Source organism: Hypanus sabinus, chromosome 18 (assembly GCF_030144855.1).
Source record: "Hypanus sabinus isolate sHypSab1 chromosome 18, sHypSab1.hap1, whole genome shotgun sequence".
Lineage (NCBI taxonomy): Eukaryota > Metazoa > Chordata > Chondrichthyes > Myliobatiformes > Dasyatidae > Hypanus > Hypanus sabinus.
Genome location: NC_082723.1, coordinates 19775559 through 19801350, shown reverse-complemented (window position 1 = coordinate 19801350; position 25792 = coordinate 19775559). Strand labels below are relative to the sequence as shown.

Genomic DNA, 25792 nt, shown 5'->3' with positions numbered 1-25792 from the left:
GAATAGATTGTTAGAAATAAAAAGACCCCCATACCAGTAAACGTTGTCCTCTTATAATAAGAACTCATAATGCCAGTTTAACATTTGTAGCCCCAATCAAACTAATGGTGCCTAATATTACAATATTAAGTGTTAGAAAATGTCCACTGGGAAGTTCTGAGTCAGAAAATTGTAAATTCAAACTGCTTTCCAAGGTAGAGTAAAATATTCTAGTCAATATTTATCTCTCTGTCAGTCAAATAAACCAAATTATCTGTAGTTTAGCAACATGTTGCTTGTGTAAGTTTGTTGTGTGCAGACTAGCTGCTGCGTTTACTACATTACAGTAAGATTTACAGAAAGATGTTGTTTCCTGCCAGCTGCACCTCCAACAGTGACCAACAGGGTCAGCTTCAGGGTCATCCGCCTGGGGCCACCGTTCATTGATGTTTTGCTCCTTTAGCCCTGGTACATCTCCTGATAGCAGAGTAGCAGCAGGGACATCTGAACCTCACTCCAGTCATTGCCATATCATGGAGTAACTTTGTCATCGATGCACTGACGAAACCCTGGCATCTTATCTCCACAGGATAGATGATGGTCCTTACACTCAGATGACAGGTCTGAGTACTTCAGCCTCATCTAGTTGTGGGCAGACTCCAACACTTCCTCCCAGGGGATGGTTAACTCTATAAGGAGGACTGTCTTGGTGGCTGTGGACCACAGTACCATGTCTGGGTGGAGAGATGTGGTGGTGATTTCCATGGGGAACAGTAGCTGCCTGCTGAGATCTGCCCTCATGTTCCATTCCTTACCTGTGGAGATAAGTCCTGAAGGAACTCTTGGACAGTAATTAATTATACAGCATGGAAATAGGCCCTTTGGTCCAATGTATCCTTGCTGACCAAGTTGATTAACTGAGCTAGTCTTATTTGCCTGCATTTAGATGATACCCCTCTAAGTCTTTTCTATCCATGTATATCTCTAAAAGTCTTTTAAACCATGCAGTTGAACCCACCTCTATAGCTTTCAAAAGCAGCTCATTCCATGTACCCATCACTCTCTGTGTGAAGAAGTTTCTCCTCGGGTCCCCTTTAAATCTTTCCATTCTCACCTTAAACTTATTCTTCTAGTTTTGGTCTCCCCAACAATGAGAAGATGACTGTAACCTTTCATCTTTTCTGTGCCTCTCATGATTGTACATCCTTCTCTAAGGTCATCCCTCAGCCTCTTATTTCCAAGAAAAATAGTCCCCCTCCTATCCAGTCACTTCTTGTAACTCAAGCCCTCCAGTCCTAGCAACATCTTTGTAAGTCTTTTCTACACCCTTTCCAATGTAATAATATCCTTCTTATAGCTAGGTGATTAGAACTGAGGACAATACTCTAAGTGTATTCTCACCACAACGACCTGTACAATTGTAACATGATGTCCCAACTCCAATAGCCAGTGCTCGGATTTATGAAGGTACTCGTGCCAAACATTGTCTTCACCACCCCATGTAACTACATGCCATTACTGGTCTTTAATTTTGTGTTTATACACCTTGGTTTTTCTTTTCTGCAGCACTCTCCAGAACTTTAACATATTAATAAACCTTTCATTGACTGTAAAACACTTTGGATACATCTTGTGTTCATAAAGGCCACTAAAAAAAAGTCTTTCTTTGATAGATAGATAGATAGATAGATACTTTATTGATCCCAAAGGAAATTACTGTGTCACAGCAGTATTACAATGAAATTACTTGTCACAGGTGCACAGATATACAAATATTAGAAAAGAAGTAAGAGAGAATAAAAAAAGTTGCTTTAAAATGAGATCTACAAGGTTTACAAGTCAAATATTACAAGATTTCCAAGTTCATACTGATAAGATGGTAGTTCAAGAATTGTCGTAATATTATATAGTAATGGGTGCACATTCACACCGTCCAGATAAGAATTGATGGTAGTATTGCACAGCATGTCTTTGATAGCAGGGTGTGGTAAACAGAGCTTAAACAGAGCTCTGGTGAACAGAGATTAATAACAGACTAATTGGAAGGGGTCATCACTTCCCTGGCTACAGGTTATCTCTTTATAGAGCCTAATGGCTGAGGGTAACAATGCCTCATATAGCGCTCTTTGGAGCAGCGCAGTTGTCTTAGTCTATTATTGAAATTGCTCCTCTGTTCAGCCAAGGTAGCATGCAGAGGTTACTTCAATACGAGCATTGCTTTTAAAATTTGTTGCTGTTTGAAATAACAGATATAACATTGCTTCATGTGATGAAATGAATAAAATATCAACTCATTTTTACTTGTTAGGAAATTAAGATAGAGTCATAAACTGCGGTAAAATAGGCAGCTGGCTTGCATGTAGCCTGATGAAGGCCCGGTGCCTACTGGAAATTTTTGTTCTGGCCTTATTTTTATAATCAGAATCAGGTTTATTATCACTAATATATGTCATGAAATTTGTCATTTTGTGGCAGCAGCACAGTGCAAGACAAAAAATTGCTATAAGTTAGAATAAGGATGTACGAATAAAAAAGTGCAAAAAAAGAGTAAAATAGTGAGGTAGTGTTCATGGACCATTCAGAAATCTGATGGTGGAGAAAGGGCAACAATTATACCAGTGCCCAAGAAGAGCAGGATGAGCTGAGTTAACAACTGTCACTCACATCTATGGCGATGAAGTGCTTTGAGGGGTTAGTTATGGCTAGAATCAACTCCTGCCTCAGCAAGGACATGGAACCCTTGCAATTTGCCTATTGCTACAATAGGTCCACGACAGACATGAGCTCATTGGCTCTCCACACTGCTTTGGATCACCTGAACAATACAAATGCCTGTCAGGATGCTGTTTACTGACTGCAGCTCGGTGTTTAACACCATCATTCCTACAGTTCTGATTGAAAAGCTCCAGAACTTGGGCTTCTGTACCTTTGTTAGCAAATGGATCCTCAGCTTCCTAACTGGAAGGCCATAATCTGTGCAGGTTAGAAATAACATCTCCACTTCGATGCCAATCAACACTGTGCACCTCAGGATGTGTGCTTAGCCCACTGCTTTACTCTCTCTACATTCAATACTGTGTGGCTAGGCACATCTGAAATGCCTCCTATAAATTTGCTGATGATACAACCATTGTTGGCAGAATCTCAGATGATGATGAGAGGGCATATAGTGAGATATACCAGCTAGTTGAGTGGTGTTGTAGTAACAACCTTGCACTCAACATCAGTAAGACCAAAGAACTGATTGTGGACTTCAGAAAATGTAAGGCAAGGGGAACACGCACGAGTCTTCATTGAGGGATCAGAAGTGGAGAGAAGGCAAGACAGCGGCTATATTTTATTAGGAGTTTGAGGAGATTTGGTATGTCACCAAAACTGGCAAATTTTTACTGATGTACAGTGGAGAGCATTCTAACTGGCTGCATTACCATCTGGCATGGGGATTTACTGCACAGGATCGAAGTAAGCTGCAGAGAGCTGTAAAATTAGTCCATTCCCATCATGGTCACTGTCTTCCGTAGTATCCAGGGCATCTTCAAGGAGTGGTACCTCAAAAAGGAGGCGTCCAACATTAAGGACCTCCATCAGCCAGAACATGACCTCTTTCACACTGCTAGCATCAGGAAAGAGGTACAGAAGCCTGAAGGCACACACTCAACGACTCAGAAACAGCTTCTTCCCCTCTGCCATCCAGTTTCTGAATGGACATTGAACCCATGAACACTACCTCACTACTATTTTATTTCTCTTTTTTGCACTATTTGTTTAATTGAACTGTATATTTTTACCTGTAATTCACAGTTTTTTTCTTTCTCCATTTTTATGTATTGCATTGTACTGCTGCTGCAAAGTTAATAAATTTCATGACATATGCTGGTGATATTAAACCTGATTGATTCTGATTCTGAGGCTGTTCCTAAAACATTGAGTGTGTGTCTTCAGGCTCTTGTACCTCCACCCTGATGACAGTAGTAAGAAGAGGGCATATCCCAGATGGTGGAGGGCCCCCTATGATGGATGCCACCTTCTTGAGGCATTGTCTTTTGAAGACGTCCCTGATGGTGGAGAGGCAACTCAGGTGAACTAATTACTTTGGCCACTGGAAAATTGAGCTGATCTGCATGCAGTTAAACTCCACAATGGAGGGAGAGGTAAACAGTAGGGAGGAAAACGCACAACTTCACATAGCAGATTTGATGTCAGGAGTAGCCACTACTGTAAAGTAAATCTTAAATATCGATTGACTTTTCTTCAGCAGCCTCCATCTGTTTGGGTCACTGTAGAATCAGAAAAATGGGCAGAATTTTTACTTCTTCATTGGAATCTAGAAATTGAATTGGCAAGTATCTAGCAAGTTTGACAATTTGTGCAAGTGTTTTTGTTAAAACATATTCTTCTCCAAACTAATATAAACAATCCTTGCCTCAACTGAGAAACTGCAAAAGATTGCCTTATGGCAGGTTATTTTGAAAATGGTGTAAAGTAACTATGTACTTGTGTTTAATGGAAGTAAAACAGAAACTTATTCAAATTAATTTATATGGTGATGCACCATCAATAACTCTTGGAGACGGGAAGTGAACGATAGGCTTTTATTAGCTGCAAGAGACCACGATTAGCAGCAAGAGACCACCACACAACATCCTGGAGACTGAGGGAGGAGCAGTGCCTCCAATCACCTTTATACAGGGGTCTGTGGGAGGAGCCACAGTATGAGTCAGCTGAGGGGTGTATCCAGACAGGTATATGTAGTTCACCACATATGGGTTTGCTTTTCCCTAGGTGCACCTGCAGTAGACATGTTATTAAGCTATGTCAATATTTTGTTGCCTTTACAAACTATTTATTTTGTCCCACAGACTTATGAAAGCTTGGTAGCCTTTCAGCTTGCTTTGTGGTGCTGCAAAATATGACATTTTCCTTAAGTTTCAGCCTCAAGGTTTCAAATAGATTGGAAGTAGAAATTTGTCTTTGGTCTGAATCACTAAATACACAATATATATTAGCAGCTAGATTTCCACAATTCATCTCTGTTGATTACATTGGAGTTTGCTTGATTAAAGCAGACCTTGCTTCATATCATCCATCCCTAACTCTTCTTCAGCCCTCCTGCTGCTGAAACCCTCATCCATACTTTATTACTTCCAGACTTTGCTTTTCTAGTGCTATCCTGGCTAAATTCCAGCCCTTGATATTTTAAATTTATTTTATCCAAGACTCTGCTGAATGTCTCATAATTTTCGCTGTCTTATTCCCCTGGTGCCACTGACTTCTCAGTTTTGTACCACCACAAAACTCCACAACTTCACTGGTACCTATCTTTTCAATCATTCCCACCTCTAAGGATTACCCAATATCCTTTCAATTGTTGCCTCTTGTGAATTCCAAACTTTCCCTAACCTACCCTTAGTCTTCAACTGTTTCAACCCCCCCAAAAGGAAATCTGTATCTAAACCTTTGCAACTCTTTTAAGATGCTCCTTAAACAAATTTCTGATTGACCTTTTTTCCATGTCCTAATACCTGTTTATGTGACACAAGAACATAAGAATTAGAGCAGGAGTAGGCTATTAGCCCAGCAAGCCTGCTCTGCTATATTCAAGCAGGTCACAGCTGATTATGCAATAGACTCTGTTCCACCTACCTGTCTTTTCTCCATAACTCTTAATTACTCCTCTATGCAAAAATCTATCCGACTGTGTCTTAAATATATTTAATGAGGTAGTCTGTATAGCTTCCCTGGGTAGAGAATTGCACAAATTCACTACCCTCTGGGAAAGGCGGTTTCTCCTCATCTCTGTCCTAAGTATATTGAGGTTGTGTCCCCAAGTTCTAATCTCACTTAACAACTTTCCTGCCTCTATTTTATCAATCCTTTTGACAATTTTATATGTTTTAATAAGATCTTTCTTCTTCTGAATTCCAGCAACTATGGTCCCAGGTGACTTTTTTTTCCCCCTCATGGACTAATTCTCTTATCTCTGGAATCATCTTTGTGAACCTTTTCTTCACCACCTCCAAAGTAAGCATATCTTTCCTCAAGTAACAAGACCAGAACTGAAGTAGTACTCAAGGTGCAGCCTCACCAGTATCCTGTACAGTTGCAGCATAACTACCCTGCACTTAAATTCAATCCCTCTAGCAATGAATGCCAACATTCAATTTGCTTTTCTGAAAATGGCTGCACCTGCAAACCAACCCTTTGCAATTCTTGCACAAACACTCCCAAAGTTCCTCAGTTTTTCACTGTTTAAATAATAATCTAATCTTCTATTTATCCTTCTAAAATGATGACCTCACATTTGCCAGTGTTGTACTCCATCTGCCGGACCCTTAACCCATCTATAGTTCTCTGCAGACTCTCTGCATCCTCTACACAAATGGTTCTTCCACCCAATTTAGTGTCATTGGCAAACTTAGATACAACCAGTTCCCTCGTCCAAATTATTATATAAGTCAGTTTCAGGCCCACCACTGACCCCTGCAACACTCTGCTCACCATTTACTGCTAACCAGAGAATCATCCATTTATCCCAATTCTCTGCCTTCTACTGTTTAATCAATGCTAATGTATTTTCCCCAACTTGAGACATCTTTGTCTTCTGGGATAAGTTTTTTATGTGGCACGTTATTGAACACCTTCCAGAAGTCCAAGTATACAACATCCAGCTGTTCCCTTCCAGTCATTGTGCTCATTATATCTTCAAAGAACTCCAGTAAGTTTGTCAAACAGGATCTGCCCTTCAAGAATCCATGCTGTGTCTGTCTGATGGAACTATTTCTATTCAGATGCCTCACTATTTCTTCAAGCATTTTCCTGACAAGAGACATTAAGATATCTGGCCAATAGTTCCCCACATTTTGCCTACATTCTTTTTTTTTGAGTGACATGTCAATTACTGTCTTCTAATCTCCCAAGACCTGCCCAGAGTTCAGAGAATTTTGATAAATTATCACAAATAAGTCCACTATAACTTCCACCATTTCTTTCAGTACCCTGGAATGCATCCCGTAGGACCAAGGGACTTATCCATAGGCTCACTAATGTGCTCATCTCTACCTCTTTAATAACAATGATTGTATTGTAAAATGGCAAAGTTTGTCCATTAATGGCTTTAAAGATGTTGAATAAAGTGGCTATTCAGTTGCAACTTTTTGGCTGTGCTTTCAGAATTTCATCTGTTTTGAAGAATTTAATCTTAAAAATGTTGTTGCTTTTCCAACTCATCTGAAGCTTCTTGTAAAAATTATTTAATGTGTTAGAAAAGCATTCAGATATGTTTAAAAATGGTGTTTTACGGCAGCAGTACAGTGCAATACAAAAAAATTAAATTACAATATTATATATTAAAAATTAGAAAAAGATAGCAAAATTAGTAAGCTTGTGTTCATGGGTTGGTTCATGGTCAGAAATCTGATGGCAGAGGGGAAGATGCTGTTCCTAAGATATTGAGTATGTGGCTTCAGGCTCTGTTTTAAGTTTCATAAATAGAATCAAAAGGAAGGGGAGTCCATTTCACCATACATGGCTGAATTGAAGTCATTGAACATTGACAGTTCAAATATGGGCTTGATGTTGCATCAAGAGATTGTTTAGATTGTGGAATCTCACAAGAAAGCATTAAAAAAACGCTTCTAACCTGTAGTACAAATTACTTTTAAAGGACCAGTTGAAATTGCTGTATCAATGGAAACAGCAGATAATGACACAATTGAGTTGCAGTCAGGATTGAAAGTGAGCATGAACAAAATTGCATTGTCTAAACAGAAGTGTGCCTGGCTGAACAAGTTGTCTTATCATTGTGGCAGAGGCTCACACTAAACCGATGTAGGTTTAAAGGTGAAACTTCCAGAAAATGCAACAAAGTAGAACACATACAAAAAACGTCAGGCAGACAAAATAAATGGAATGGACAGGGAAGAGAAAAAACTAAAAAGTCAAATTGCGGTTTCAAAAAGAGCACTAATCTGCAATGCTGTTGATGAAAAATCTAATGAGTGGTTAGTCTTGAAATGTACAATGTGAAAACTAACAATAACCAAGCAATATGGCAAATTGAACAGCAACTCAATTAAAATGGTAGCGGACACTGTCTCAGCTGTTCCAGTCAATCCACAAAACGAATTTGAATGGCATTTCAAAGATACTGAACTAAAGCCTGCAGATGTTCAACTAAGAACTTATATGGAAGAAGAGGTAACTCCTGTGTAAATGACATTCGTAACAGTGAAATACCACAACCAACGTCACATTGAGCTTGTATGCGGTAAAAAGAGGAGGGCCAGCATTGTGGGGTCATGACTGGCTGAGACAACAACCTGATTGAAGATCCATCCACTATTTGCATGCCACATTCCCTGTAATAGAGTCAACTGAAAACAAATTAAGAAAGATACTGGATGATACATCATGAATCATTGCCGGAAGGACCATGCTTGTCAGGGAGTTCGTGAAGGAGATTAAAGCAGTGGTCTGACAATAACAGTTTTTGTTGGAAATATGTCTGAGAAAGCTTCCAGTATGTCAGTCAGGTAATACTTGTGAAATGTGACTTGGTTTTAAGCTGGACGAGAGCTCAAGGAGCTTCAGGAAAGTTGTAAACATTCAGCTTTTGTGAGTATAAATAATCAGAATCTGCTTTGTGTGCGCAAGCTATTGCATGAACTTCCAAGTGGGAGACAAAAAAGCTGCTTGTAAAAGTTAATGCAAAAACCAAAGCCCAGTTGGATGAATGAAAGGCTGAAAAGAATGGAGTCAATGGAGATCTGAAAACAAAGGATTCATCAGATGATGTTGTGGATGAGAAAACCAAGAGGAGAGATCAGATCATAAAGGGACCAATAGAAGGATTATCAAGAGAATACTTTAGTGAACTAAATGCACCTTCCCAAGATTAAGATGTGCAACCGTGAAGGAAGAAAAAGGAAACAAAAGAGGAGGATAACATAAGTGCTATGAAAGTGGAAAAGGATAAATGAGATCTAAGTTCTTGAGCAATATATATGTGTGTGTGTGTGTGTGTGTGTATGTGTGTGTGTGTGTGTATAGTTGAGGTGAATTCTATATTGAGTTTGAGTTTATAACTAAGCAGGGAGGAATGCTGTGTATTTAATATTTTAAAATTTTTTGAGTAATATTGTAAATATATTGTTTGATTAAACATTTTGTTGTTTACATAAAGTATTGTGGATTATATGTAAAGGTACATAAATGGCTTATGTCATTGCACCATCACGTCAAACGTGCATGCCTAGCATAAAACAAAAAATTTTCCATACAAAACATAACAAAAAGGAATTGGAGCAAAATTCATTTTACTCTGCAACATGAAAAGTGGGATTTTAATATCCCTAAGTTCTTTCCTGATTGAATTAAATAACTCCTATCATTTTTATATGTTATTCTTCATTGTTTCAATTTCATACATCATAATTATGGTCATCCAGCAGTTTGATGTGTTGGCAGATTATCTAATCAAGTGTTTATTTTTGTTTTATTTTTGAATTCTTGATTATGTCCAAAATAAAACTAGAATATTATCACTTCCTTCCATTGAAACAGGTCACAAGCATTAACCATATGCAAATTGCTTGTAATTATATTTCTTTTTTAATAGACTTTTGGTGCCTAGTATGCAATTAACCCCGATAACTAAATTTATGTTTGTGCAGTCAATTGTGAAATCCAGCAAGGATGAATTTTCGTACACCATTGTCTAATGTTCAGCTAGGTCAAGCCTGTGTGTTTTATGCTCGTCCATTTGACTCCCAGGGTAGCTCTTTTCCCTGTGACATCTGCTCAGTTGCCTGTCCCTCTTCAGTTCCTGTACACATGCAGATGTTCCGTCCATAGATCAGTGCCGTGCTTAAGGAGCTCAGAGTACACAGGCTTTTGATGTCTGATAAAAAGAACCAACTCACTGGAGGTAAGGGGAGAATGATCAGAATGTCAATTAACCTTGGCTAAACAAGCTGGTGATCATCTGTGATACATTGTTCAGTTTATAATCATATACATGTTGATGATTGTGGCACCACTATAAACTTTGTGTATAAAGGTTTTTCTCCTGCCCTATCTGTAACACATGGTGGAAGTTTCTGATAACAATGATATAAATAAAACATTGTTCTAGTAGTTGAAATAACTCCAATATGAATAAAAACAGAAACATTTGACATGACACATGGATATACTTTTAATCCTGTATAGCCAATGCAAACAAAGTGCATGGTTAAGATTATTGCAGAGTGCTGTTTGTCATTTTTAAGAATAGGTTTATTTTTAGTCGTCCAAAATTGAACTTAATGAACTTATGGACATTTAGCGCAAGCAAGGCCCAAATGACATTTTAGCACAAAATTATATTAATTCCCTGTCAATATCCAACCCTGTTCTGTTAGCCTGGCAAAGAGGGAGTACTTTAAGATGCACTTAATTCATCACAGAACTCAATGCATTTTTCTGGTTGGACTGCCATGCGAACTTCCAGTTTTTGTTTCTCAAGTTCGAGTGTCCATGCCAGGAACACCAGACTCAAAAACAATTACTTTCCCCAAGCAGTAAGGCTGCTCAACCCCTCCACAGCCCCCACCACCACTACTTTATCATTTCCTGTCAGTCACCTTATGTACAGACACTCCTGTGCCTAGTATCACTTTATGGACATACAATTAATCTATGTGTATAAGCTATCTTATGTATTTATATTTATTGTGTTTTTTTTTAATTGTGTTGCTTATCTTAGTGTGTTATTTATATGCTGTATCAGATCCAGAGTAAAAATTATTTTGTTCTCTTTTACACTTGTATACTATAAATGATATTAAACTGTCTTGAATATTGAATCTTGTTTAACCATGCTAAACTGTACTTGCTGATTACAGGCAGTTTTCTTACCAGCTTAAGTTATCAAGGAAAAGTAGTACTGGCTTCACTTGCCTCTGTGCTTAACTGGCTCCACAGCCTGTAGACTCACTTTCAGTGAATCTGCAGCTCTCTTCCCATGTATTATTTGGTTATTTAAAAAAAATTATTTCACATGATTTGTACTTTTTTGTCCATTGGATGTTTGTCGTTTTTCTGTTGTGTGTGTTTTTTCATGGATTCCATTGTGTTTCTTTGTTTTGTGGCTGCCTGCAAGATGATGAATCTCAAGGTTGTATACAGTATACGTACTTTGATAATAAATTTACTTTGAACTTTGAACTTTAAAGTTGGTGTTGGAGGAGGAAGCAACAACGTCTTCATCAGCCAGCAAGAGCTGTAGCTTAAACTATCCCAATTATACATAAGTAGGAATGCTCAGCATGTAGGCTATATATGCTGAGTCAGGTTCTAAGAGCGGTGTATCAAAAGGCAGTCTTGTTCCACCCAAGCTGTGACAGACTTCCTCAACCCCTTGCAGCAACACCTACTGCCTACTGGTTACTTTCTTCCTAGTGGCTGCCAAAGTTACAACAGTCCTTGACCCATTTGCCTCTTGCAGATACCATTGTTGTGTAAGCAACTAAACTAAGTAGGTCGCCAACGTTGTCTTCCTTACAGAATCATCAGTCAGCAAGGGACCACCAAATAATTTAAAGCAGGGGTGGCCAAGCTTTTACATTCCATGTGTCAATTTGTTCACGCTCGAGTTTGGCTGCAATTTTTTCACGCATGAACTCTATATTAACATATTTTTACAAGAATTAAATGGGGGTACGAGAGTTGTATGGCACATCTGAACTCATGAGTGAAAAAATGGACACATGGAGTGTTAAAGGTTGGCCACCCCTGATTTAAACAATGCTTGTTTTTCTTTGTAGCTAGACTATCATTGGCTGTCAAATGAAAATAGTGGTTCAGTTAGAAAGGGCTACCACTCTAACAGTAATTCAAAAAAGTAGGATTATAAATATATATGAAAAGTACTCAGGGGCTATCACAGTATCTTATCAATAATATTTTGACTCCTAATCACACTGAAAAGCAAGTGCAAATTTAATTGTCACAAACTTATGTGTATCTTTTGAAGAGGTGACTAAGAGGATTGACAGGGCAGTGCAGTAGATGTTGTTTATGTGGAATTTAACACATTTTAACAAGGATTTTAACAAGATCATTGGATATAGTTCAAGTGGAGGTCCACTTGATAGACAGATCCAAAAGATGAGATTACAGGGGATCCAGGTTGAGCTAACTTGATGGATACAAAATTAGCTGGGATCAGTGCTGAGTTGCCTTTTGTTTGTCATATCCAGTAACAATTTGGATGAGAATATAGGTGGCCTGAAAATCCATGGTGTGGTGGACAGTGAATTGTGGGGTTTGTCTAAAGTCTAAGATCAACTGGGAAAGTGGACAAGCAAATAGATGGAATTTAACTTGGACAAGTGCAAAGTTAAGCATTTTAGGAAGGTAAACCAGGGTAGGACTTGCACTGAAAATGGCAGCGCTGGGGAGCTGGTAGAACAGAGAGGCTTAGGGTTAGAGGTACATAGTTCAACGTAAGTAGCCACACAGATAGACAGGGTGATGCAGAAGGCCTATGGCACGATTGACTTAATTAAAAGGAATATTGAGTCCAAGAGTTAAGAGTTAAGATGCCATGTTACAGCTGTACAGTTGGTGAGACCACGTGTGGAATATTATATGCATTTCTAGTCACCATACTGTGCAAACACTCTGATTAAGTTGGAGAGACCATAAGACTTCGAAGCAGAATTAGGCTATTTGGCCTATCGAGTTTGTTCCACCATTTCATCATGGCTGATTTATTATCCCTTTCAACCCCATTCTCCTGCCTTCTCCCTGTAACCTTTGATGCCCTTAATAATCAAGAACATGTCAACCTCCACTTAAAAATATACCGAATGACTTGGCCTTCTCAGTCAATTGTGGCAATAAATTCTAAAGAGTCATCACCCTCTAGCTAAAGAAATTCTTTCTCATCTTTGTTCTAAAGGGACGTCCTTGTATTCTGAGGCTGTGCCCTCTAGTCCTAGACTCACACAATAGGGAACATCTCTATGTCCATTCAATCTAGGCCTTTCAATATTCAATGGGTTTCAATGAGATCCCATCTTATTCTTCTAAACTTTAGTGAGTACAAGCCTAGAGCTCCTCATGTGCTAACCATTTCATTCCCAGTTAACAGTCCTCTGGACCCAATCTGAGAGAGTGCTGAAAAGATTCACAAGAATGTTGCTGGAACTGGAGGGCTTGAATTATGAGGAGATGTTGGATATGTGGTCCTATTTACCAGGAGTGAAGGATGCTGAGGGTTTACAAAAATGTGTTGAGAATAAATAAGCTGGATAAGTCTTTTTCCCAAGACAAAGGTTTAAGATAAGAGGGAAAAAGATTTTAAAGGGAACTGAGTGGCAACTTATTCACATGGGAGGGTGCATTGGATACATGGAATGTGCTGCCAAAAGAAGTGATAGAGGCAGGTACAATTACATTTAAAAGGCAGTTGGACAGGCTTGTGGGTAAGAAAGGTTTAGAAGAAGATGACAAATACTGGCAGATGGGGCTTTATCAGGAAGGCATCCTGGTTGACATGGATGAATTGGAAAAGGCCTTTTTCTGTACTGTATAGCTCTATGACTAACTCAACTGCACAGTAATTATCTTCATTTTTTCTTTGTGTGACTGTCAATCCTTTTTAAGGGCACAGCTACAGTACTTCTCTCATCATACTCTCCAAAGTAGACTGTAGAATGATGATGCCATATAAAATAACACCATGCTAAAAATGGACCCTCCTGCCTTTCATTTACCCATAGTGTTGTGCTGACTGCTAGTGAAAACCATATATTGTTTTTTTTCTTTCAGAAACTTTGCCCCTGGACTCTTCATCTCTGTGCTGCTTAACAGTGCTATCTTTTGGCCTTCCTCCTACCAGAACCTCGTTATGTTCACTCATGTTGGTGCTTCACCACATGCACAACTACCTACATCCTTCTGTCACACAACAGCATGCCCAGTCTCTGTGCTGGTGCTTTAAACAGAGAGGGACAGAGAGACAGACAGACTGAGTGCTCCATTTATTTTTCCCATCCCTTCCATCTCAGTAACTTAAAATATATTTGCTCTCTCACTTTGATGTGCCTTCTGTTTCTTTTTCCAGAGAATTGGCCCTAACCAGTAAGTATCTCCAGTATTTAATATTTTTTATTGCAGATTTCCAATCCCTGCAGCTTTTTTTGCTTTTGAAATATTCAAAGTACATTTGTCAAAGGGGAGAAAGAATGAAAGTACCAAGGAGCTGAAAGTTAAACAAAACTTTTGAAAAATTAAGCAGGTAAAAAGAGTAGATATTTTAAATCACAAACAAGAGAAAATCTGCAGATGCTGGAAATCCAAGCAACACACACATAACATTCTGGAGGAACTCAGCAGGCCAGCCAGCATCTATAGAAAAAACTACAGTCAATGTTTCAGGCCGAGACCCTTAGGCAGGACCCTCAATCCAGTATTTTGTATGTGTTGCTTGGGAACTCATGCCTTAGAAACTATAACATAAAATTAAACATTTCAGAGAATATGGTAGCAAGGCAAAAAATAGAAAGGTGATAGGTAAATGTGTGGCTATAGAGCTTGTACAGGTGAGAAGGCTTTAAATACATGGTTTATTGGGCTGTCTTTCAGGGCAGGTGGGACATGTACAGGAAGGAACTGAAGGAGCACCAATATTCTTGCAGGAAGGTTTTCTACTGTGTCTTGGGAGGGTTAGTTTACCTTGACAGAGGTGTAGGAACCAGAAAAGTATGTCAGCAAGGTAGATGTTTGGTTGAGTAAAGCTGAAAGGAAGGACAGGTTGAGCCAGGTTAATAAACACAATGTGGCTTATGAGCTGAAGTGTATTTATTTCAGTGTAAAGATTATTGCAGGTAAGACTGATGAATTTAGGGCTTGGAATAGTATATGTTGTAGCCATTACAGAGACTTGGTGGAGAGAAAGGCAGGACTGGCAGCTCAATGTTCCAGACGCAATAGGGGAGGGTGTAAAAGAGTTGGGTGGCTTACGTTACTGAGTATCACAGTCAGAGTTATAGAAAACATCATGATGACTAATCCAGTGAGGCAATATGGGGTAGAGTTCTAGAAAAGTAAATGAACTGTCAAGCAGTCACTATGATGGAGTTAACTATTGGCTTTCCAATAGCCAGATAGAGGAATAGAGAAATAAGTAGATTTATGGAAAGATATAATTACAACAGGGTTGTTATAGTGGATATATTTAAGTCAGTACTTTGCATTCACCAAGAAAGTAGACATAATGGATAGTGAGATCAGGAAAGAGTGCGTTGAAATCAAGAAAGGGTTGCCTGCCAGTTCAAAGGAGAACGTGAATCAGTGTCTTGTGAAATGTTGATAGATTGGAAAATGAACCCCTGACCTACTAATTTGGAAATAGCACCATTAACGTCTAAATAAAATTACAATCAGTAAAAAAAAAAGGGAGATATTGGGGAACTTTAAGTTGGATAAGTCCCCTGGGTCTGATGGGGGTTACCTTGAGTTATTGAGAGAGGCAAGAGAGGAGATTGCTGGGGCCATGATAACAATCTTTATACGCTCTTCAGTCACAGGCAAGGTCTGAGAGGACTGAAGAATAGGCACAGCTGTTCTTTTGTTGAAGAAAGGCAATGAGGACAATCAGGAAATTATAGCCTGGTGAGCCTCAAGTTCCATTTAAGTTAATGGAGAAGATTTTGAAGGATCTAGTTGCATTTGAAAAATAGATTTATTCCAAAAGTCACCATGCCTTACAAATGTGATTGAGTTGTTTTTAAGGAAGAGATGAAAATAATTGGTCAGGGCAGAGAAGTGGACATTGTATACATGGACTTTAGTAAAACATTTGGCAAGGTCCTGAAGGAATGCTGATCCAGAAGATTAAGGCACATGAAATTCACAGAGACCTGGTAGATTGTATTAAATATTGGCATGGTCATAAAAGATAGAGGGTAGTCATGGAGGGGTGTTATTCTGACTGAAGGTTGTAACCAGTGGTATTTCACAAGAATCAGTTCTGGGACCTCAGTTGTAAAAGTAATTTGGAGGAAAATGCAGGTAGACTGATTAGTAAGTTTGTAGATGACACAAAAATTAATGGATTGTGGTGAGCGAGGAAGGCTGTTAAAATATTCAGCAGGATATCAACCAACTGGAAATGTGGACAGAAAAATAGTAAGGTGAGACATCTCACTTTGAAAGATCAGATACAATAGGAAAGTGTACAGTAAAAGGCAAGACCTTTAGGAGCATTGATGTACAGAGAGATCTTGCAATGCAATTTCTCCCTGAAAGTGACAACAGTAGAAGATAGGTGGTAAAGTAGTCGCAGAGCATACTTGCCTTCTTTGGTCAGTGTTGAGTATAAAAGCCTGGAAATCATGTTCCCATTGTATAAAACTTTGGTTAAGCCACATTTAGAGTATTGTGTGCACTTCAGGATGCCACATTATAGTAAAGATGTGGAGGATTTGGAGAGGGTACAGAAGAGGATGCTGCCTAGATTAGAGAGTATTAATTATAATGAAAGGCTAGACAAATGTAGATTGTTTTCTCTTGAGTGTTGGAGGTTGAGGGGTAAGCTCAGATAGATAATCAAAGTCTTTTTCCCAGGGTAGAAATGTCAGTAACTAAATGGTATACCTTTAAGCTGAGAAGGGGAAAGTTTAAAGGAGGTTCATGAGGCAAGCTTTTTTAAAATATTGAACAGATGCTTGGAACATTCTGCCTGGTGAAGTGATTGGAAACAGATAGAACAGCAAAGTTTAAGAGGTATTTACACAGGCACATGAACAGGCAGGAAATGAAGGAATATAGACCATATACAGGCAGATGGGATTATTTAAGATTGGCATCATGATCAACATAGACATTGTGGGTCAAAGTACTTGGTCCTGTGTTGTACTATGTTCTACATTCTGTGTTCTTAAAAAGATGCTAGAAAAATTGGCATACACCCAGACATTATTGAAATGAATTTCCATAAAAAGACTGTTATAAAAATCAACTTTCAGAGTATTTTTGGAAAGGATTGGGATGTGGGGCGTCTTTGATTTGTTGGTGACTTGTACAGTGATGCTACTTATACACTGATAGATAGTATTTTTCTAATATAAATAGGCATGATAGAATTCAGTTTATTTTTTACTTTGTACATTTATTGTATTTGCTAAAATTTACATGAAGCAACCAAATAGTTAAATATAATAGTGCATTTTAATAGAATGCATGTAGTTCTGATCTTGAATTGATTTTACTTTAATTAATCACCTGCAATTTGTAAGGGAAAAGTTAAACATACCTTAATATACTCTTGTATTCTTCTTTCACTTCCTGATCTTGCCTCTGACCTCTTCTCCTCACCTGCCTATCACTTCCTCCTGATGCCCCTTCTTCTTCCCTTTCTCCCGTAGTCCACTCTCCTCTCCTATCAGGTTTCTTCTCCAGCCCTTTATCTTTCCCACCTATCTGGTTTCACCTATCACCTTCTATCTTGTCCTCCTTTCACTTCCTCACCTTTTTATTCTGGCATCTACCCCCTTCCTTTCCAGTCCTAATGAAGGGTTTCTGGCTGAAACATTGACTTTTTATTAATTTTTGTAGTTGCTGTCTTACTGCTGTTCCTCCAGCATTTTGTGTGTGTTGTTCTGGATTTCCAGCATCTGCAGAATCTCCTGTGTTTAAAATCTACTTTAAAATATATCTTGAACTCAAGAATTGTTTTTGCAGAGAACTGAAATATCCAAAAGAGGAGCAGCTTTATATATTGATGCAACTTGCACGCTGAGGATACCACAATACTTAATTGAATGGAATCGTTCCACATAGAAGCAGCCCCTCCATTATTACATGGGGGTAAATTAGCCACATGATACTGTTCATAAATAAATATGCTTCTTCCAAGTTTCTACTTTTTGGAATCATTTATTCTAAGGAAGGAGTCTTGAGCATTACTTGATGAAGTAACACTTGAATAAATTTAATTTTGTGTGTTGAGCATACTGATGATACACAGCTTGCTTTTGTAATGAACTATATGGGCTAATTGGAACTTATATTAATAAGTTCTTTTATACCCTTATTTCTCCATCACTTGTTTCAGCAAGTATCTTTGGTATTGTGAAAAAGCAGCGTGATCTTTATCTGTCATGGCTCGGGCATTCTGAACATTGGAATTTTAATAAAGAGTGCTCTAGAGATAATATTTAGTCCTATAAATGTGGATTTTGAAAGAACGTAGTCTGATAATACATTTACATTTACTTTAACAAGGGCATGTGGGAAATGACTATTTCTAGTTCTGTTATAGTATGTAGTCCTAAGAGTAAGTGTTCTATTAGTAAGGTGCTCTCATTTGTAACTAATGAGCCTGAGCATTATGCTGATTGTTTTACTCCTGACTTGAATCTTTAATCCTTTGCTTTTTCCTATTCATCAAACTTTAGTTGAATTTACTTCCCTTTCATTTAAGTAATATAAATGACTTACATATTAGACTGATTCAGCATGATGTTTATATTTTACTTGCATCTGAATTTTCAGCGGCAAAATCCACAAGCAAAGGTCTGCTGCAAAACCAATGAAGACATAAAATGACTTACAAAGTGGAGTTTAATTGTAAAAGTGCCTTGAAACTTGAAAAACTTTTGCTGAGTTCCACCTGAGAATAGTATATATGATAATCCACTCCACCTGCAAGTTGCTGTAGAGGTCTCTTTGTTCTTGCTTTCTGAAGCTTTTTCCAGTGCCTGCAAAATTAAGTATAGATATCCTATGAAAGAGCTTGGCATATGATGAATTACACAAACTGACATATATCAGAATCAACTTTATTATTACTGACATATGTTGTGAAATTTATTGTTTTGTGTCAGCAGTAGAATGCAGGACATAAAATTACTATAAGTTACTAAAATAATAGTGAAATGAGGAATAGCGTGGTAGTGTTCATGAGTTCATGGAACATTCAGAAATCTGATGGTGGAGGGGAAGAAGCTGTTCCAAAAACATTGTGTATATCAAAATAGATATACACCACATGGACTGCTTTAGTTCAAGAAAGCAGTTCCCTGTCATCTTCGCAAGTATCATAAGAGATGGGGAATAAATGAAAACTTGGTATTTTTGTTGTTTCTTATCTCAGGGCTGGGTGCTGGTGGACTTCCCCAGAACACGGGAGCAGGTAATGGCAATACAAGAAATAGGAATTGCACCAGAACATGTTGGTAAGTTGTAAATGAGATGAATGTGAGCATAAAACAAAGTTCTAAGGAGCTGATCTTGGTTGTAGAGCAGTACCATTTCAGATTGTTTTATTCCAGCCAAAGTAATTTAATTCAATATTTTTTTCCAAGTTATCTATTAATCTTCAATAGCTTGGATACATGCTATAATGTTCCATACTCCCCTGTTCTCCCCTGTGAATGTTCTTTCCAAATATCTCTAAGTCAACAAATTATTATTAAAATATAAATCATTATTATGAAATCTAATTTCTGCTAGTTTTTCTACTTATTTGTACACTTTTTTGATGGTGTCATGTCTTTATTAGTTCCTTATGAATTTTAGAAAGCAATGTAAATTTGGATCACTTGTTTCTTCATTACCCAGCTAATGCACAAAACACTAAAAAATAAATTAGAAAATCCTTACCAATTAACTGTTCTTTTTGGGTAAAGGCATGTTATTGTAAATATATCTTTCTACAGACATATTGATAGAATGGAATTCACATATTAACAATCACTTTGTTCTGATTAAGGAGTCTATTGACAAAAATAATAGTTACTGCTGTCTCAATTGAAAGTCAGAAACATAATTACAAAAAAGTAGAGTGAAATTGAATCAGATGGCAGATTCATGGAGAAAGAATGGAAACTGGGGTAGAAAACTTCCATATTGGCAGGCAATTTTTGGATACGTAATTAGCCAGAAAGACCAAAAACACAAGAGCACAGGTAAATAGGAGCAGGAGTTGGTCACCAGGTTCCTTTAGCCAACCCCATCTTTCAATATGATCAACATCAACTAGATAAACACCTTATGTAATCTGTAATTTCTCAGTTGTTATTTATACATATGGTGTTCACAAAGTGTGTAGCATAACAGTTAGCATAACACTTTACTGTGCCAGTGACACAGGTTCAATTCATACCGCTGTTTGTAAGGAATTTGTACATTCTCCCTGTGAACATGTGGGTTTCCACTGTGTGTTCCAACTTCCTTCCATATTTGAAAGACATATGGATTAGGCTTAGTAAATTGTGCACATGCTGTGTTGGCACTGGACTCCACTTTCACTTACTTATATATATTCACCAATATATTTAAAGATATAGCTTCCACTACCTCCAGGGGCACAAAATTCCAGTGACAATAAGAACAAAATACATAGGAGCAGAATTAGGCCATTTGGCCCATCAAGCCTGCTCCACCATTCCATCATGGCTGATTTAATATTTCTCTCAACCCTATTCTCCTGCCTTCTTCCTGTAGCCTTTGGCGCCCTGACTGATCAAGAATCTATCAACCTTAGCTTTAAATATACCCAATGACTTGAACTCCACAAGTCTCTGTGGCAATGAATTTCACAGATTCACTACCCTGTCGCTAAAGAAGTTCCTCTTCATCTCTGTTCTAAATAGATGTCCCTCTATTCTAAGGCTGTGCCCTCTGGTCCTAGACTTCCCCATTATACAAAACATCCTCTCCACATCCACCGTATCTAGGTTTTTCAATATTCAGTAGTTTTCAATGAGATCCCACGTCATTCTTCTAAACTCCGATGAGTACAGGCCCAGAGCCATCAAACAGTCTACAAACTTTAACCCTTTCATTCCTAGAATCATCCTTGCAAACCTCCTCTGAACCATCTCCAATGCCAGCTTATCTTTTCTTAGAAGAAGGGCCCAAAACTGCTCACAGTACCCCGTGTGGTCTGAACAATGCCCTATAAAACCTTGGCATTACATCCTTGCTTTTATATTCTAGTCCTCTTGAAATGAATGCTAACATTGCATTTGCCTTCCTTACCACCAACTCAACCTGCAAGTTAACCTGTAGGGAATTTCCAAATGCCTTTGAAATTTTTCCCCATTTAGAAAATAGTCTATACCTTTATTCTTTCTACCAAAGTGCATGACCATACATTCCTCTACACTCCATTCCATCTGCCACTTCTTTGCCATTCTCCCAATCTGTTAAGTCCTTCTGTAGACTTCCTGCTTCCTCAAAACTACCTGCCCCTCTCCCTCTCTTTGTATCCTTCACAACTATGGCCACAAAGTTATCAATTTCTTCAGCCAAATCATTGCCATATAATGTGAAAAGAAGAGGTCTCAACACAGACCCCTGCAAAACACCACTTATTCATTGGTAGCTAACCAACAAAGGCCCCCTTTATTCTCACACTTTGCCTTCTGCCAAACAGCCAATCTTCTCTTCATGCTTGTATCTTTCCTGTAATACCTTGGGTTCTTGTTCAGCAACCTCATATGCAGCACACTCTTAAAGGTATTCTGAAAATCAAAATAAACAACATCCACTGACCCTCCTTGGTCTATCCTGCTTGTTATTTCCTCAAAGAGATTTGTCAGGAAAGATTCCCCTTAAGGAAATCATGCTGTTTGACCTATTTTATCATGTGCCTCCAGATAGCCTGTTACCTCATCCTTAATAATGAGCGCCAACATCTTCCCAACCACTGAAGGCAGACTAACTGGCCTATACTTTACTCTCTTCTGCCTCCCTCCCTTTTTAAAGAGTAGGGTGGCATTTGTAATTTCAAATCCTCTGGAACTATTCCAAAATCTAGTGATTCTTGAATGATCATTACTAATGCCTTCACAATCTCTTCAGCTACCTCTTTCAGAACCTTGATATGTAGTCCATCTGGTCCAGGTGACCTAAAACTTGAAGCCTTTCAGCTTCTCAAGCATTTCTCTGTAGTACGAGCAACTAAATTCACTTCTGCTCCTTGACACTTGAATTTCTGGCATATTTCTGTCTTCTACAGTGGAGACTGACACAAAATACTTATCAAGTTCATCGGCCATTTCTTTGCTCCCCTCCCCCCATTACTACCTCTGCAGTATCATTTTCCAGCCGTCTGATATCCATTCTTTAAATCCACTTTTGGTGTCTTTTATATTATTGGTTGGCTGACCTTCATATTTAATCTTTTCTCTCTTTATGGCTTTTAGTTGCCTTCTGTTGTTTTTTTCAAAAGTTTCCCAATTGTCTAACTTCACAGTAATTTTTGATACATTATATGACCTCTCTTTTGCTTTTATGCTATCTTTGACTTCCCCTGTCAGCCACAGTTGTGTCATCCTCTCTTTAGAATACTACTTCTTTAGGATGTATCTATTCTGTGCATTCAGAATTATTCCCAGAAACTCCAGCTATTGCTGTTTCTGCTGTTACCCTGGCTGGTGTTCCCTTCCAATCAACTTTAGTCATTCCTTTCACTCCACTGTAATACTAAAATGTCTGACTTTAGCTTCTCCCTCTCATGTTACAAGGTTATTCTATCATATTATGCTCACTGTCCCCTAAGGATTCCTTTAACTTAAAATCTCTAATCAGATTTGGTTGTTAACACAACACTCAGTCTAGAATTGACATTCTCCTTGTGGGCTCAGCCACAAGCTGCTCTAAAAAGGCATCTTGTAGACAGTTCCACAAATTCCCTCTCCTGGGATCCAGCACCAACCTGATTTTCCCAATCTACCTGCATATTACATGCCTTTTCTATCTCCCATTGTAATGTGTATCTCATATCCCAGGTACTGTTTGGAGACCTGTATATAATTCCCATCAGGGTCTTTTCAGTTTCTTAATTCTACCCCCAAAGATCCTATATCTTTCAATTCTGTGTCATCTCTTTCTAAGGATTTGTTTTCATTTTGACCAGCAGAACCACCCATGTCCTCTAGAGATTTACTACCCTCTGAGAAAAGAAATTACTCTGCACTGAAGTTTTAAGTGACCAGCCCCAATCAGGACACCTTTTAAAAGAAGCAGTTAATTAGTTTTAAAATATTTTCCTTTGTGAAAATACTGTCTGCATGTGACTCCTGGCAGCAGAATGTGGAAATTGCACCTACTTCATCAGCACTAGAAAGTGCACTGTCCATTGCAGCTTAAGCACAGTGGCATAAGCCAACTATGGAGAGAGAATACTAGGAGGTGGTCAGGTGAAAATGCCCAAGGAAAACAGGGAAAACTGCTACCTACTCTCACAATGAAATTGCACGTGATGATCAAGACATTATGAATGGGCACATACTACAGGTACATGTAGTGATAATATGCATTTGGAACTTTGCAATTTGTAGAACAGCAAAACTTTGCAGAAAACTGAACTCTGATGTCACAAAAATTCATATCACCAATTAGATTTAGTTGCTCTTTTGACCAAGGAGTTAAAAATGACAGTCATGGCAGTCTATTTTATATCCAATCCACTGTCCTAAACATTCATTCTCTGAACCTCTGACAAACAGTGGTTGCAGTGTGTGTCATCTGCAGAAAACACTATGGTTCCACACCTAAGTTCCTCCAATAGCACTTCACACCAAGGAGGTCAAAAGCAGCAAGTGCTTTGGACACAACTACCTACATGTTCTCTTCCACAGTCTTCAGCTTGGGAAAATATTGCTGCTGCTTCACTGTTGCTTGAACTGCTTTCCCAACAGTACCATGGAAGCACCATCTTCTCTAATAGTTAGCATTGAACAATTGATGCTGGCCTTGCCAACACTATCTGATCCTGAAAAATGTAGAGGTTGAAAAAATTAATCCAATGTTTTCAAACCTTTTGAAACATTATGTTTGAACTTCCTACAGACAATGTGTTTAGTAACTATGTACATTTTATTTTCTCTAGCTTAAACAAATCAAAGATAGAACTTGCCATAAGATACAGTAGCAGAATTATGCCATTTGGCCCATTGAGTTTGCTCCGTCATTTCATCATGGCTGATCCATTTTTCCTCTCAGCCCCAATCTCCTGCCATCTCCCTATATCCCACCATGCCCTGATCAATCAAAAATCTATCAACCTCTGCCTTAAATATACATAAAGACTTGGCCTCCACAGTTGCCTATGACAACAAATTCCACAAATTCACCACTCTCTGGCTAAAAACTATGTGAATTAATTACGATATCTCTGATGGTTGAATGAAATTAATTTTTCTTAACTTTTAGGTACTTTCTGTTCAGTAATTTCTCAGAGATCAGAATGTTTTTTTTTCTTTGTATTCAACGAAAAATGTAGTGGAAGCTGGAATTTTTGATCTAATGCATTCCAGGCTTCAAAGAAACCCATATTACATTAATCCAACATTGCTATTTCCCACCTTGATTGTCCTTATGGTTTATTTGATTGTGACCGACTAGTTAGTGTCAGTGCACTGAATTTGGAGCCAGTTTTGTGGAACTTGTGACTGTCGGAAATTGGCTTGAGACTGCTCAGACTGATTTCATTTAGGACCCTTAACAGCTGTCAGAGACTTTCATCCCATCTGTCTGGAGCTGAATTTAAAGCTGGGCCAGTGTTAAAACCAAAGAGTATCAAGCAGTCTGCTGGACAATGCCTTTGATTTAACCTCTGAAACTCTGCAGAATCATTTGTGTTTATTTAAATATAAACATTGTGTCTACTTAGTGATTTGATGAAATTAAGTTTGGTGATGTCCCTTGAGGTGATAATTCAAGGAATTCCTATATACTGATTGAGGAATAGGAATGAGGAAAGCTGAAAATCCACAGGGAAGTCAATATATGAAAAAATTAATGATCTCTAGGAAGTCTAAGCATGATCAAGGAACACTGAGTTATAAATATTGCATTCTAAGCTTGGATTAAATTGATTCCCACCATGAATGCCAGTAAGAAAAAAAAATCTTATAAAAGAAGGAGCAAATGTATTCTTTGTTCTTGGTGTGTTTGCACTTCCATATTCAGTAAAATGTACAAGAAAAACAATGCGACCAGGTGTACAGGTAGAGTCTGATTTATTATAGGTTGAACCATATTGTACACTTAATCAGTCCAATCCAAACAGTTATCTATTTATAAGTCTATGTGAGCATCCCAGTCCTGCTGGAGCCATCAGATTTCATTTCTTCTCAATGGTATTACAAATATACAATTTATTATTGCATTTCAATTAGAACAAAATTAACCTGACATGAAAAACAATATTAAATTATTAATACCTAGAAATTCATCCACTGCTGAGGCACTTAACTATCTAGTATGTAGTCACATCAGTACATTGTGCTTAGTCTCTAAAATTCAATTAACTGATTTCAATGCAACTCATTTTGGAGGCAGAGTAAAATGTGCTGATACGGCCATACAGTTGCCCAGTGGAGCAGTTGAGAGTTAATTTGTTGCCATATTTTAATTGTGCGCGTGATGCTGATCTTTGGTTTTCACTATTTAATCTTGCAAATTCTCCAAGTCTTAACAATTGCTAGAAGAATAAGAACTCTTCATAACAATTACAACATTGAAATTTAATTAATTGCGTAACAAATTTGGATATTAACTTTAGCTTATATTGGTCAGAATGCAAAATATTAGTTAGGAAAGTTACACAGTGGAAGCCAAGATATATTGAGAAAAATAATTAGATTATGATTGTTCTTACAAATCCCTAACTAATTTCATTACTGATAAGTATATCATGTAATTATTATAGTTCAAGAATTCAACAAGTTTAAAAAACATCTTTGAAGACTCTGTTATTGAATGAGAAGTTTCAAAGGAAAATAAAGCTTTGCCTAACTCCTAATAAACA

General features: G+C 38.0%; 1 protein-coding gene across 3 annotated transcripts in view; it reads left to right on the top strand.

Annotated features, from left to right (window-relative positions):
* The window catches only part of ak8 (adenylate kinase 8), a 149472-nt gene that overhangs the window by 41004 nt on the left and 82676 nt on the right, over positions 1 to 25792 (top strand). For all 3 annotated transcript variants that reach the window (XM_059993797.1, XM_059993798.1, XM_059993799.1), the window contains exon 6: positions 19124 to 19205. In XM_059993797.1, the coding sequence (XP_059849780.1) occupies positions 19124 to 19205 (82 nt within the window). The remainder of the gene's footprint in view (positions 1 to 19123; positions 19206 to 25792) is intronic.